Source organism: Balaenoptera physalus (assembly GCF_965194825.1).
Source record: "Balaenoptera physalus genome assembly, chromosome: 11".
Taxonomy (NCBI): Eukaryota; Metazoa; Chordata; class Mammalia; order Artiodactyla; family Balaenopteridae; genus Balaenoptera; species Balaenoptera physalus.
This window is the reverse complement of record NC_138896.1, coordinates 42,252,209-42,268,210: the sequence shown is the minus strand read 5'-3', so window position 1 is coordinate 42,268,210 and position 16,002 is coordinate 42,252,209. Positions and strand designations below refer to the sequence as shown.

At 34.7% G+C, this 16,002-nt stretch overlaps 1 protein-coding gene across 24 annotated transcripts in view; it reads right to left on the bottom strand.

The window, feature by feature from the left end:
• Positions 1-16,002, bottom strand: part of MLIP (muscular LMNA interacting protein) — a 296,706-nt gene that overhangs the window by 107,796 nt on the left and 172,908 nt on the right. For 14 of the 24 annotated variants that reach the window (XM_082414301.1, XM_082414302.1, XM_082414296.1 and 11 more), the window contains 4 exons: positions 11,801-11,872; positions 1,903-1,968; positions 1,736-1,819; positions 1,558-1,617 (listed from right to left, as the gene is read on the bottom strand). The exons of 1 other annotated variant lie outside the window; for it this stretch is intronic. In XM_082414301.1, the coding sequence (XP_082270427.1) occupies positions 1,558-1,617; positions 1,736-1,819; positions 1,903-1,968; positions 11,801-11,872 (282 nt within the window). The remainder of the gene's footprint in view (positions 1-1,557; positions 1,618-1,735; positions 1,820-1,902; positions 1,969-11,800; positions 11,873-16,002) is intronic. 9 more of the 24 variants (XM_082414313.1, XM_082414307.1, XM_082414316.1 and 6 more) reach the window with 6 other exon arrangements.

Below are 16,002 nucleotides of genomic sequence, written 5' to 3'. Positions count from 1 at the left end.
TGAATCACTGTGCTGTAACCTGAAACTAACACTACATTGTAAATCAACTCTACTTCAATTTTAAAAAAAAGTACGCCTCTCTGATTACTCTGCCTTGCTCACGCTTATCACGATAGTACCTCACAGTGCCAAGCCCATAGTAAGCACTAATAAATATTTGTTAAATGAAATAATTGCCTTAAATTGAATGACCTAGAATAATGTATCTTTAACACTATAAGCATTAAATATTTGTTAAATAAAACTCATATGTTACTTAAGTCCTATTCCTATTACATTTAATATAATATAGGGTATTTTTACATGTCCAACAAATGAAATGAGAAAAAAATACATTTAAAATTTATATAGTCTCTGGCAAATCAAACTTTTCTATCTTTAGATTAAAAGACTTAAAGAATATACAAAACAGGTTACAAATAGAGAAGCTATAAGTATCCATTTGCAGGTTCTCTTTACTAAAATATAATATTGACAATGAGTGATTACCTGGCTTCTACATCATTATTAAAGGATATTTGTCTATAATGTTCCAATTGAAAATTAGAAATACTCTTTTAGTTATAGGCAATTCTGTACATTTAAAATCGACTTTAAACACAACTTTGTAAATCAACTTTAATAAAAATTTTTAAATAAGTAAAATAAAATAAAATCTACTTTATACATATACTGTCCAATTTTGAAAAAGAATATGCAAAAAGTATTTATACTAATTCCAAGAGAGAAAATAAGACTGACCAAAAAAGCCTAACAATTATCAATAAAAGAAAAACCACAATCATTTTGAAATTTGGGTAAGTAGATCTGTACAAAGCATTCAAAAAATAATAACTTGGAGAAATGTAATATTTCATCCCAACAAATGAAAAAGGCTACATGATAAGAAGGGAGTATTTAAATATTCAATTATAACAATGCTTTAGTAATCCTCAAATGATCTAAAATATCCAGGATTCTGTCCCTCTGAGTCAACGAACAATGAAATAAATTCAGTTAACCAAAAGAAAAGAATTCCAGAAATAATACCAGTATTAAAGCTCTAAGACTAACACTACTTTAGTCTACCTCATTTTCAGTTTCTACATGTCTAAGGGCTCTGAATTACATAAGGCCTGAAGCTATGGTTTGGGATGAGAATAAGTCACAAATTCTACATACAGTTCTATATCTTAAATGCCAACATATAACAACAACACAGTCTAATACTTTGGCTTTCAAACTGTTTTGAACTTCACCTACAGTTAGAAATAGATTTTACTGCAACCTATATACACATGCCTATACCTGTACATGTAAATGAATTGAAATAAATGTCAACAATACCTACTCACTGCTTGGAATAATACAGTCTGATTGATAGTTTACATTCTTATTATTCTATTTTTAATATGCTGTTTGCTAACAACAAATAAACAAACAAAAAACAAAAAGAAACACAATGCTAGTTGCTATCCACTAATTTCCCAAATCACTACTGGGCCTTGACCTGCATTTTAAAAATCATTAATCTAGTAACTCTTATGGTTCAGTAAATTATATTAAATACATACATACTTTGATTGTGTCAGAACCCAAAAATGTCTTTAGGGAACTTGAAGGAGAATCAGAAGAATGCTAGGAAAAAAAAAAAAAAAAAGGACAAGCTTATGATGCATCCATCCTAGCCAAGCAGAGGGAAATGAAGTGAAGCAAAGCAAAGGTTTGAATTGCACGGTCTAGTCTAAGGCATTACCATAGACAAGGAATCCTGTAAGACCTTATCAATGGTAGCACAGAGCTCTTCAGTTTGCTGCCTGAGCTGTTCAGGGGAACACAACTGGAAGAATTGAAACCAGGTACTGGGTTAGCAATGAGTTTCGGGATTGCATTTCAAAAGCAGGGGTGATCTGAAGCCATTACCTCCAGAGATGGATCTAATGTGTTGTCCTTGGAGATGCTCTCTGTCTTGGCTGGTTCGTCTAGTGCCTAGTGATAATAAATGAAATAGTTCTCATGTGAGGATTTTAGTCAAATATACATGTAGTAAAGTCTGAATTCAAAGAAAGCCCTGTATGTCTCAAGAAGAAGTATCTTTGAAACATTTGATGAGCTATTCTCTGACCTGGAGGCATTGTCCACAACTGCCTACTTTCTCCTGTGGAACTAGTATCTCCAATATAAGGAGTCTTGTAGTTCTTGTGGGCACAAGCCCCATTGGCTTTTGGAGCTAAGTATTTTGGGGGCTTGTCCCTTGGGTGGGAGACTTAAAGGCTGGGACATTAGATGTGCAGCCTAAAACCTCAGGGCAAAGTTGGGAGCTGGGGTTTCCCTCCCAATTGTTTGGCACTGTGCCAGGGATGGGGTTGATGGCAAGAATGTATCTCAGCCATTCCTGCCAGGTTTTGTATGGGTATTTTCTTATTAATCTGAGATGCTGGAGTCACTCAGCTGGTTTCTGGATTTCTCTCAGAGGGAATTTCACCACGTGCAGCTTTATATTCAATGTGTCCCTAGGAGGAGAGAAGTTCAGAAGCTGCCTATGTTGCCATCTTGGTCCATCTCCTTCATCATTTCTAATATTTATTTGTGTCCACCTGCTTTTGTTCTTAATCAAATTCCATGTAGAATTATCCATTTCTAATCTCTTAATTGGACTAACTTTTGGCTTTGATCTTCTTTGGCATACTCACATTCCATTTCAGTAGTTTCTGTTCATATCTTTACTATTTATTTCCTTCTACATTCTTTGGATTTATCCTATTTTCCCTCAAAGAATCCCTTTTGTTGCATTCTACAAGTTGTGATATGTTGTATGGTCACTGTCATTCAATTCTAAATACATTTTTAGATATTTCCATTAAGGTAGTTTTTCTTTCTATTTTTTTTTAAATATAAGGGTTTTTTCCCCTCAATTTTTAAATTACCTACTTATTTAGTTATAACCATAGAAATTCTCAAAATAGCCATTTCTTAGGTAGTGTGAGATTTATGGTATAAGACATGATTAGTTTTTTGTAAATATTCCATTTATGTTAAAGAAAACATCTATTCTCTAATTGTAAATATTCCATTTAAAATTAGAGAATTGTAAATATTCCATTTATGCTAAAGAAAACATCTATTCGCTAATTGTTGGCTGCAGAGCTCTGTGTGTGTGTGTGTGTGTGTGTGTGTGTATGTATCTATCAGATCAAGATTTTTCTTTTTTTTTTCAAATCATCTTAGTTTTACCACTTTCTTTTGTATGCTTATTCTATTAATAATTGAAAGTCATCAATTAATTGAAAGTCACCATAAAATCTCACAGAATTGTAGTGAGTCTGTTAATTTCTCCCTGTGATCTTAGCAATTTTTCTCAATGTAGTTTGAAACCATTTTATTAGCTACATTCATAATTAGAAGAAGTATACCTTCCTCATGAATTAAAGATTTGTCATTATAAGGTAACCCTCTATATCCCTAATAGTGCTTTGTGTCTTAGTCTCTATTTTGCCTGATACAACCAAATGTTTTTATTAGCATATACCTAAGATGCAAAATGGAAATAGACTACATCTCTGAGTCACTGACAGAGAGCCATGTTGAATGGCCAAGTTGAGCTATACCCCACTGTGATGTGGGGAGGAAATAAACATTTATTATGTTAAGCTATCCCCCTTATTTCAATAACTCACAAAGGAAAATACTATCTGAAAATCATTTTTTCAAAATCTATTTCTCTGCATTAAATAAAATATAAAACATTGGCTATGATAACCTAATAGAAACCCTTGAGACTGCCTCTTTCTTACCATAAAAAAATTCTCTTTTCCTCTCTTCCTCCATCCTCTATATTTTTGATTAATCATGAGTAATGGATAGCAAGGAACAGAAAATGTCATAAAGATAACTCCTTGCTGGTGTTCAGACAGCTTAATTTTTCCTTGACATGGTGTTCTAATCATCTCCTATTTACCCTGTTGGTGGAAAAAGGGAAGGGCTTCCCACTCTGTGGTGATGGGGATGGCCAAATACATGACACCTGACACTGGACAGATGCCATCAACAGCAGTTTAATAGTCAGAGGTGGTCATGGCCCAGGGGAAGAAACTGTGCATTCCATCAGGGCCACATAAGACCTGTGCTCGGGGAACAGTGAACAACAGGGGCTGTGGAAGGCAGGTTTTGTAGGATCAAGAGAGTGAGGTGTTCCTGCTTCCTTAGAAGGGTGTGGTCGGCTTGTTTGATTAAGTAGGCACTGCACCTGGTCGGTTTGATAGGGAGGGTTAGGGGACCTTATCTGGGGGAGCAGAGTGGGGAGGTGAGCTTGCAATTAGACCAGCTGAGGCCCTCCCAATTCTACCAGGTGCCAAGCAGGTAGTATTGGGCTTTAATTTTAGGCTTTACACTACACATGGCTTCTAACTATGACGATCATTATAGAGAAGAAAAAAGTCAGAAATTAATGACCCAGAGGGAGGGGATATAGGTATACATATAGCTGATTCAGTTCATTGTAGAGCAGAAGCTAACACAACATTGTAAAGCAATTATACTCCAAAATAAATAAATAAATAAAAGCCATAGACTGGGAGAAAATACTTGCAAAGTAAAAAAGGAAAAAAAAAAGGAAAAGAAAAAATTTAATTAGTGACCAGGATTAACAACAAACTCCTTAGGAGAGAACCTTGGTCTAGCTCTTCCTCGCTCTCCAACAACACCTTCTACCCACTCCGCACTTGCATGCTGCTCTTTAACCACAATGGATCACTTGAGTTCTTTGAACTTGTGCTGACCTTCCAAGCATGAGTTATTAACTTTGCCTAGATTATCCCTCCTCCACCCTCAGCTCACTTAGAATTCGTATTCTTCCTAAAAATCCTAATCCAGCTCCTGTATAATGTTTTTTGGCGTTTGCACCAGGCAAAATCTGCCCCTCCCTCCTTGGGGCACCGCATCATTCCATACATGCCTTAAGCATATTGTATCATCATTACTCTTCAACTGTATCTCCTCTCTACTGGACCATTTGCCCTATAACAATTAGGAAACTATGGTATTTATCTTGGTGGTCTCAGGATACAGCACATGATATGTCTTCAGTAAAGATCTTTAGGATGACTTGAAAGGGCAGACTGACAAATAAATGGAGTTAAATGAATAAATGAATCATAGAAAGAATATGATCTTAATATGCCTCGGTAAAATGCTCTAGAGAAGGAGTTTAAACTCTGAATATTTTAAGTAACAATTTATTTTCCCATATTTCTTAAATTTGTTTACCATCAAAGATCTGAGTATGTGATCCATGTTAATATAATGAGCGAATATTTTTTCAGCCAAAATCAAATAAGGTTATTATCTTGGTTACTTCGTGGGAAATTACTATAGGCAAACACAACTTTTATTATGCTACTTAAAGTATTGAAATTTACTCAAAGAATGAAAAAACTATCTACTCAGAATGCTTGGAAAATTAAGGAAGATAACTAGCATTCAGTCAGTAATGCTGAAACTTTGAAATGGAGACAATACTCGAACTGCATTAAAATTTGGAAGGGGGATTATTTTGAGTTTGAATAGCCTTTAAATTCACTAGAATTGATTTTTTTATTGACAAGGAGTTCTCTGTCAAATATATCATCTTGATCCACTCCTTCTAGCAGCCATAAAAAGTAGGTTTTTTCTCTGTAGTACAAAAATGTATTAAAAGAAAATATATTAAATCTCCATTAATGTGAAGCCTGACCATAGATTGTTTTTTGACAACTTAGCCAGCAGGATTGTATTGATGTTTCTTTAGATTTATTCATTTTGAGTGAAGTTCTTTCAGAATATTCTCCAATAAAAGATTTTATTAAAAAAACATATATTTTCTACCAAACTGTCTGATAGCCAAGTGAGGCATAAATGGAACATGCTTTGAATCCTATTTTTAAAGATTCTTAACTAATGGTTAGAAATAGTCTCATTAAAAGTGGTTATATTTTGCTCAGCACAACCAACTTTGGGGCCCAGTTTTTGAAAAGAGACATAGTGGATCTCCTTTTAGAAGAAAATCGTTCCTGAGCTCAGCATGACATTATAATTAAGAGGCAAGAACTAGGAGCAAGCACTGTAAATCAAAGTCTTTATGAGAATATATGCCCACACACTGTAATAGGTGTTCCCCATCCAAAAGGAGCATCTCTCATGGAATTGCAAACACTGTTAAGTCAGATATATTGAATCAGCAGACTGATTAGAACCTGCTCTCTTTGGGAATAGGATTAAGTTCTAAAAATCTGAAAATAGAATGAATTAGTTGCACTCTAAGTAGAGTTAGAAAGTAAACTGCTTCCAAAGGAAGGATACTCTAAAAGGGCTTGTAAACTTTTTGTGATGCCTGGACTATCTAACTGGATTGGATTTCAAAAATTTCATGGGCGAGTACTGTATTTCAATAATGATAAAATTAACCTCCCCAAAATCAATTCAGGCAGAACCCAGAAACTGCTATACTTTGTTAATCTGACCAGCTATTTGGTAGAATAAATCCTGTGACTACAAGAGATTTGCTTGATTTTCAGTCATTAATACAAAACCATTTGTAGGATTGGAGATATTCTCAGCTAAATAAATCTCATTTTGATTCTCTAGTTGGAGATTCAGGTATGAATAGCATTCAGATCTGAAGAAAAGGGGGAAATGTATGCTGTAAGCCAAAGGGGCCTCCAATATATAAAATTACAGCTTCTTTAAAGGTCTAGGAATATTTATCAGCAGATTATTTTCATATGATTGGTTTAAAAATTTCAAGAATTGAGGAAATTTACTTGCTGTTTTTAATCCCAAGATCTCTGGAGGGTTAAATGTCTGTTCCTCTCACACAGAAGGAAGGGAGTTTTGGCAAGTCATTACGGCCAGTTTCAAACCTGTTCCTGAAGGCTTAATGGCAAAGCCTCCAGACTTTTTCTTCGTTTAATCAAGTATATCAGAAGGGTGTTCCTGATTCCCTGCCAGCACCTCCTCTACTGTAATTCACCACCTCTCTTTTAATAACTCAAAAAATTGGGCTGCTTTGTAAACCCTCACTAACTTAAGTCTTGTCAGAACTAAGCTATTTCCAATTCCCTTTAACTGTTCCTCATTAAAAACAAAAAAAACCAAAAAAAAACAAAAAAAAACCTTTTGCTGCTCTAATTTAATGAAGATTTAAATATCTTTTAGCAAGTAATAAAAAATTATCCAAAACATCACCTTTTGCTCAATATTTCACTTTAGCTAATTGATGTCACTGTTGCATGGTGAGCAGGGCAAAGCTAGGGGATAATCAGATCCCACTTAAGGTCCATTTCAGCAACTCACTAGCCCTGCAGCTTTGGGAAATTTAGTTGACATTTTGGAGCATCAAAATTTTCACAGAGTTGTGAGGATAGTAAAGCATTTAGCTCAGTGTCTGACATGCTAAAGTACTCAGTATGGCAGCCATTGTGATTGCATTCTTTAACCATTAAAAGGTACCAAGTCTAAAACCAACTTACTTTCCTTGTAGCAGAAGGCCTTTTATATCTTTTCCATGGAATTAGAATTGATGAAGCTTAATCTACCCTAAAGGAAGACGCTTATCATCATCCTAATTGCCATATACGAGGCCCCCTTATTTTTACAATCCTATGAGCAAAAAATTGCTTTAAAATCGTGTGGAATAAAATTGGAAATTTAAGAGACCTACCCAGGTGCAAACTAAATTAATTCATTCAATGACCGTTTAACAAAAACTACTAGATTTTCTCAAATACTTTATAGTAGGGAAAAAAAAACAAAAACCAATATGCACACTTTAATATGGTTTAGCAAACGCCTTAAAAGAAATAGTTGCATGGTAGACAACTGCCCAAGAAGAACCAATTAGTATAGATTTGGGTCCTGGGCACTTTTCCATTGTTAAAGAAATTGGGAACACATTTACTTCTTGAACTAACCTAAATTAAGAGATGTCTCTCTAGTCTAGACCATATGCTAAGTCGGTAACCAGATTTTGTTAAATTTTTGAGACACGCAAAGATCCTAAAATAGTCTCACCCAAAGACATATGTTTAATCAGATTGGAGTTTACCAACTCATGTTTTAAAAAATTAAACTGGCAACTTAGAATAAAATGATTTGACAATTGACAAGATATCTCAAATCTTTGCCTTTCTATTTTTGTAGCACAGTTTTTACTACTGTCTTCAAAACGGTTGTTCTTTATCCTCCTTCCACCAGGAAAAATAAAATAATTTTTCTCCTGTAACTTTCATTTAAATAATTAATCTTATAATTTATAGGTGCTATTTATAAAATTGAGCTACTCTAAAATTCTTTCAAACACATTAAGCTTATGAATTAAATGCATAGTAATATCATTTGTTGGGAAACAGTACCTAACCATAGCCTTGATTTTATCCTGAGAAATAATTGTGAGGAAGGGAACAGATAAACTACTTACAAGGAAAAAGTGTATTCTTTCATGGAAAAAAATTAATCACTGTGAGACAATATATATTCGCATTACTTGATTTCAAGGAAAAATCCCTTCATCTTTCCTTTCCTTAATACAATTGCTCAATAAAAATAATAATCCATTTATTTAGAATATTAATATGTGCCCTTCAGTTTAATTTTAACTTTTTACCTATTGCTATCGGACTCAGATGATTAAGAAGAAAAATTAGTCAATAAGAGAGAGAGAGATTGTCAACATTCTCTGAAAAGGACAGCAGTACCCACATTGAGACTAAAAAATAATGTCCATATCAAAATTATTTCCTCTACAGAGCCCAGTATATTGTTGAACATATTGTAATAAGGACAGTCACAAATGCACGTTCATCTCATTATTTTGTTCCTGCTTTATAATCACTTGTATTACATCCTCATCTCCATCTTAGAGAAGATGATTATTGGCAGGAGATTAAGTCAAAGACCCCAATGCCAACACATTAAAATACGATGCCTGTAAAGCCTTAGTTAAGGCTTTAGTTTAAAATGTTTCCCTCCTAAACGTTCATAGGGGAAAAAATGATAGAAAACCGAATAAGCTATAAATTTAAGTTTGACGCGGACAATAAATTACAGAATTGAAGTATCAGAAACCTCGTGTCCCCTGCCAACAAAATGTACTCTTTTGAAAATTATGGGCTTCATCAAGGGGTGATTAAAACTGAAACCAATCCAAGGATTCAATGAAAGCTTAATGTCTGATTGGAAGGGATGCCTGTATTTCAATTTGGAGAAAATTTTGCTTTTAAAAATAGTATTATTTTTTAAAGTGATTCTGGTTCCTCATTAATTATACTATATGCTATAAAACAGAATGTGGTGTAAAAAATCTGGTTGGGGGAGAGAATTAATTGCCCATCCATCTTAAGACGAAATAAATGTGCTTTTTCTATCTTCAAGTTGTTCCACAGCACAGACCCTAACAGAATATTGTAATGACACTGCGCCATCACCGTACCCCTTAATTGTGCTGTTCTGTAAGATATTAAAGGGATCTCAGAAAACCTTCTGTGATTTAAAATATTCCAAAATGTTAATCCTCTCCCAAACAGATGAGTCTCTGATGATTAGAGTTTTAATTTACTCACTCAATTCAGAAATAAGTCCCTTTGATTTTAATGGCATAGGATGAGTTCTATTGTATAAACAGATGGGCAAAAAGATCGAAATTACCAGATTTATTTTTAAAAAACAACAATCATGATAGAAACAGCACAATATCATTCAAGAAATATTACTGAAAATAGAAATAAACTCTCATAAAATCTTGGGATAATACTTTTGTTATTTAAAAATTCTTACAAAGTAAAATCTCTCATTGAGGAATACATAACATGGGAAAGCCAGCAAAAAAAAAAAAAAAAAAATGTGGAATTACAAAAGGCTCTAAAGAAAAACAAACATCATGTTATATCCTGTGACCTTTGAAGAATTCAAATATTTATTGTCCCAAAACAACATCTTAGCCAAGAGACCATTATCCACACTAGATAATTGTATTAGATATTTTAAATTAGATATCATGATATTTAAACTTAGATATTTTAAACTAGATATCATGATATTTACATGTTGTGGTACTAAAAATAAAAATAATAATTTTACTGAACAGTATGTTTTATTCAAAATTAAAAACACAAAACCTCTCCCATATGAACTTGCATTAGGTTCAATGCAAAGCGATACCACCATAGACACTTATGAAATGGGTTTGTGATGCAATTTGAAATTAAGCTAATCATTCCTCATTTTTAATAACTGACTAATGGATTATAATCTCGAAAATCCATTGAATTGGAAGAGAAGAGAGCTGGCCAGCATGAGGGAAGGACACTGTGGCACAACAGCCCCTATTCTCTCTGCCTGGCTACTGGGTGGGAGAGTTTCTCCCATTTCTGTGAAGGCAGGCACTTGTGACCAGATTTCAGATGGAAATGTCCATCTGAAATGGGGAGAAGGTCTATGGTGAGGGAACACTTCTACTATGACTCCACATAATATTTAACTCTAGAAAATAGGATAAGGGGCATCTGGTGAAGGTGTCACTTCCTGAAGCCTCTTGAAACCTCCTGAAATTGGTGTTTTATGCCCATCTTGTCTTTCAATGAACCATAGAAGGTCAAAATTCAGAAGAGAAGCTAGAGAAAAAGTTACAGATGGCTCCCTCACCCCCCACCCCCCAGTTCAAGGCATTCAGATATATAGAGCATAGACTCTGGGCCACAGGCGGATAATTGGGAATTTATTATCAGAGATACATGATATAAGAGATACTGCCAACCAATGTTCACCTATATACCACTTAGCATCTCCCACTAACAATTCCTACTTTTTTAGACAAGAGAATATATAACAGTTTTATTCTCCAGATCATGCTAAAATAACAAGAATGTAGTAGGCTCATAAGCCAGTGGTCAAAATACCACCTGGTTGCAAACATTAACATTTTGACAAATTATAACATTATTTGAAACACTATAATTGCACAGAAAAATATGGGCTTCATGCAAAGATAAATTGCCAAAATAAATATCATAAAAATAACATAAGAAATGTGTCATGTCGTAGACTTGGTAATTGGATTCACTTCAATTCTGATATGATCCTCCACTGGGGCTTCATTTGAGCCTTTGTAATGGACTTATGAAACAAGGGGCTTTAATTTAGTTTACCTACTGAGGCAGAATCCTGTAATTTTATAGTTAGCGACTCAATAGCAAGTCAAAAATGCCCTGGAGCCATGTGAAAGTAGCTGGGTCATTGGAAGGGATCTCAACCTCTCCCTCCCATTCATGGAGGTCAGATCAATGGTTGAGGAAAATGGATAAAGATGTTCAGACCGTGATGGGATTTAAGAGGCTAAGTTGGATGTTTGGCTAAAATATTTCCACCCTGTGGAAGCCACTATTAATCATCAAATTTCAAAGGTGGCCAGTTGCCCACACGTAACCCCATTTTACCTCTACTCTATTGATCAATGTGAATAGAGGTAGAAGCTCTTAAATATTAATAACCATTTAAAATTCCAAAGGACAGGGATGTACCCAAATCTGAATCAAGTTTCTCAGAGCTGCTTAGTAGCTTGGATAACTCCAGGCTCCTACCAAGACTGTACCAATAAATCAATGATGTCTCCAATTCTATCCACCAAGATGCTTTCACCACGTCATCCTAAACTAAACATCCTAAGAGCAGCATTTTATTTTAGTAAAGGCAGAATTTGAAAACAGAATTTTTTTTTAAACATAACAAAAATGACATAAGCAATTTTAGAAAACATCACCAAAATTCACTCTGCTTTTGAGCCAACACTGACCTTCTGTTCCAAAAGCAATGTGTTTGTTGGGATTGCTGCAAAAGCCTTGTAGCTGGACTTGGTCTTGTATTGCTAGAATGGGGGTAACCAGAAAGCAAGAGTGGAGTTGAAAAGGGGAAAGAACGTGACATAAATTTAGACTAGTTCTACAAAGTTAAACCTCATGTTATCAAGTGAAGAAAACAGTGATTATGCTTCAACACTTGTTTTTGACTGAAAAAAATTAGTTTATCATGTTAATATTTTATTAGAATGACAAGCAAAGAAATATCACAGTAAAATAGCAGCCTAGGGATTATAGGCAAGTATATGCTATATCATTTCAGAACTTAAAAACATTCATTTTTACAAAGTTATATATAAATTTCTCATTAGCAGCATGCCCTGAGAGGAATACTACTGTATAAATATTTGGGGTATTTTTGCTTTATTCTCAAAGGAAAGCAATTCTTTTTTATAGTGCCATAATTAACAAATATTATGCCAATAAGTTTAATTGAACTCAACACATTCTCTTGCATCATTCATAAAAACAATGATCAGAACACATAAAATTTAGCAGTAATTTTTAGAAAGTAGTGTATTTTGAATAGAAGTGATATCAGCAATTTAACTCCATAATGGAAAAACTAGAAGGCCATGCTCTTGATCTTAATTTCATTTTTTTAAACCTCACCACCCTCTCCTGTACTTTCTAATACAGTGATGTTAATGAATCAAATGAGAAAACATTCTGAGTTTTAAGTAAAACTCAGAGTAATCTAGTTCAGTTTTGGGAAGTATTTGGGGGAGAGGGTTGAGCATGAGAAAGTTGTAGAAACCAGTATCATATACATAACCAAAGGCCCAGTTTTGATATTGTTCTGGGTCCCAAGCTGCTTAACTAAACTCAAGGTTCCTCTCACTTCAAAAGCTCTCAGGCAGCTTCCCCATTCGCCCAGAGCCAGTGGGAAACTGGCACACAGCTCCAGGCTGTCTTTGTCCCCTGGAAAGAAGACCAAAGGATCTACAGAAGAAGACAGTGTAATCAAGTAAAATAAAACCTTGAATTTTATAGATGGCATTGGTGTAACCCTTATTCAACTGGTGTGAGGAAGGTAAGAGGCTGGCACATTCATATTCCTTAAGAAGAAGTTCAAGTAGAAAAAAATCAAAATGCCAGACCTGGAAGAAGAAAGCCTCTGGTCCCTTCAAGACTTGAGCTTACCTACTGAAGCAGAATCCTGTAATTTTATAATTAATGACTAAAGTCATTAATTATAAGTCTCTCTATTGATCCAGTGCTGCTATGGTCTCCAGAAAATAATGTATTTGGATAAGCACTAAAGTAAAATGCCATCTCAGCATGCGGAATTAGAGCTGACATCTATGACTAGGCGAATGACATGCATAGCCTCATTTAATTTTGCAGAATCCCTATAACTAAAGAGTCATTAGGAAAAGGAGATGTGGTGAGCTCAGGTGACTCATCTAAGACCACAGCCCATAAAAAACAAACAGATTTGGAATCCAGGCCCATCTGGATCCAATATCCATGCTTCTCTATAAGATACTTTTTCCCAAGGAATATCTAAACAGACAAATAATGCAGAATAAAATATGTTATTAATACTCCACAATGGTTTGTGGATATTTAACTGTAGCAATAGTTGCAACAATAATAATAGATAACAATCACTACAAGCCAGTTACCCTTCTGAAAACTTAATGTGTATTATCTCATTTAGTTTTCACAACAAACCTATTATGTAGATATTACATTATGTTTACTTTATATATGGAAACTAAAGCAGACAGATGTTAAGAAACTTATCCAAGGTCATTAGCTACTAAATCATAGCTGGGATTTGGACAAGGGTGCTCCAGCTCAACAACTGTGATATACCTGCCATATGCCCTTGCCTCTCCTTTCAGGATGCATAATCATTTATAATGTTTGTTCTCCTATCCGCAGCTGTCCTAAAGAATATAGTTGGTGAAGCCTCTACAGAGCAATATCTTGTTATTATAAATGTAATGCCATATAATCTTAGAATTAGAAGTGATATTGAAGGCAATCTGTTTCAACCCCCTCATCCAAGGCATCAATCTCTCTGATCCTCTGTTCAGCCACACTATGAACAATTGCCTGCCTCCCAAGGCAGCACATTTAGGTCTAACTGTTAGAATTGGTACAAAATTCCCCTTTATATTGAGCCAAAATATGTCTCCTGCTAACTTACTCCTATAGGACCTTGGTCCTCTTTTTCCCTGCTTGGACTAAGAGCTCTCTTCTGCGTGATAGTTATACTGCTGTTTCCATCTACCCCTTCCTTACCGATCCTCAGCAGAAGAATTTCACTATCCCTTTCCTCTGTCAATATTCCTTTAAATTTTTTTAATTTAATTTTTATTTTATATTAGAGTATAGTTGATTTACAATGTGTAAAAAAATGATACAAATGAATGTATTTATAAAACAGACTCACTTCAAAAAAAAATTTATGGGGACTTCCCTGGTGGTGCAGTGGTTAAGAATCCACCTGCCAGTGCAAGGGACATGGGTTTGAGCCCTGGTCCGGGAGGATCCCACATGCCACGGAGCAACTAAACCCGTGTGCCACAGCTACTGAGCCTGCACTTTAGAGCCGACGAGCCATAACTACTGAGCCCACGTGCCACAGCTACTGAAGCCCACGTGCCTAGAGCCCATGCAACACAACAAAAGAAACCACTGCAATGAGAAGCCTGCACGCTGCAACAAAGAGTAGCCCCCACTGACCACAACTAGAGAAAGCCCACGCTCAGCAATAAAGACCCTACATAGCCAAAAAATAAGAAAAATTTAAAAATAAAATAAAAGAACATTTGCATTTCTTCTAAAAAAAAATTTATGGTTACCAAAGTGGAAACATGGGGAGAGGGATAAATTAGGAATTTGGGATTAACACACTATTATATATAAATTTTTAAAAGGTGTGTTTACCTAGATGTATTTTTAACACAAAGTAGAATATCATCATCACTGACATGATATTGACAATAAACTCAATTAATACAGTGAAGATGATAATCATTGGAATTGCCTCCTTGGTTTTTGTGGTGTGTTTAGAAAACACAGAATGCAGTTGAGGTTATTTTATATTGTTGGATCACATTGAGTATAGTATCACCTAAAATTCCTAATCCTTTCATCTTTTTCTTAACATTTGTTGAAATTAAACTCCATCCTGTAGTTATGCTTTTTTCCCTCTAGATCCAAAAATAGCACTTAAGGTATTATCTCTATCCAATTTCTCTGATTAGATTTGTCAGTCATTGTAAACTGCAAAGATAATACTTTTATATTATTTCATGAACGATTTTTTAGGCATATCATCTTTATCTTCATTCAAGTCACATACAAGGATAGGGAGCTCTTGCCTACTGGGTTCTGCCAACCTGGTGGGCATCAATCCACCTTGTAAATTTATTTGGATACGGTAGTTCAACTAATGGATTCCCTCAACAAAATATTATTGAGTATCTACTTTGTGACATGCATTGCTCTAAGTATTGGTGATTCAGCAGTAAACAAACACACAAAGCCTTTACTCTCTAGAGCTTACATCTTAATGAACTGAACCAAACAATAAACAAACAAATAAATAAGAAAGCAAAAGAAAAGCCATAGAGAGATAATAATATGCATAAAATTAAAATAAGGTGATGAGATAGACAGTGATCTCGAGGATGCTTTGGATTAAGCATTCAGAATTCACAGAAATATATCACTACTTCTCAAATATCTCTCCTTGTTCAAGATACCATGAAAGACATCACAAAAGCTAGAAGCTGGAAAGCATTCAATAAAATGTCTATTGCTTGAAGAAAATGTCTGACTTCCAGTTATAACTGTTTTGGTAAACATTCACAACCTAAGAATTTGCCATAATTTTCAGAATTTACCTTCCATTTTTTGTGTTAAAAAACAGCTTGCTTCTTTTTTTCTGGTAAATCTCCTCTTTCCCATCATTTACAATACTTTTGCAATAGAATTAGAAATTTCATCTGTTTTTTGAGATATGATTTATCTAGACCAGGAGATATGAACTTATTTAAAGCAACTAGATGTCCTTTCTAGTTCTTCATCTATCTTGGGCTTTATGCATCTCTAAGACACATGTAGCCTTTCCTTTTCAGTCCAATCATCATTCTTGTTGCCATAAGAGATACTTTTTGTG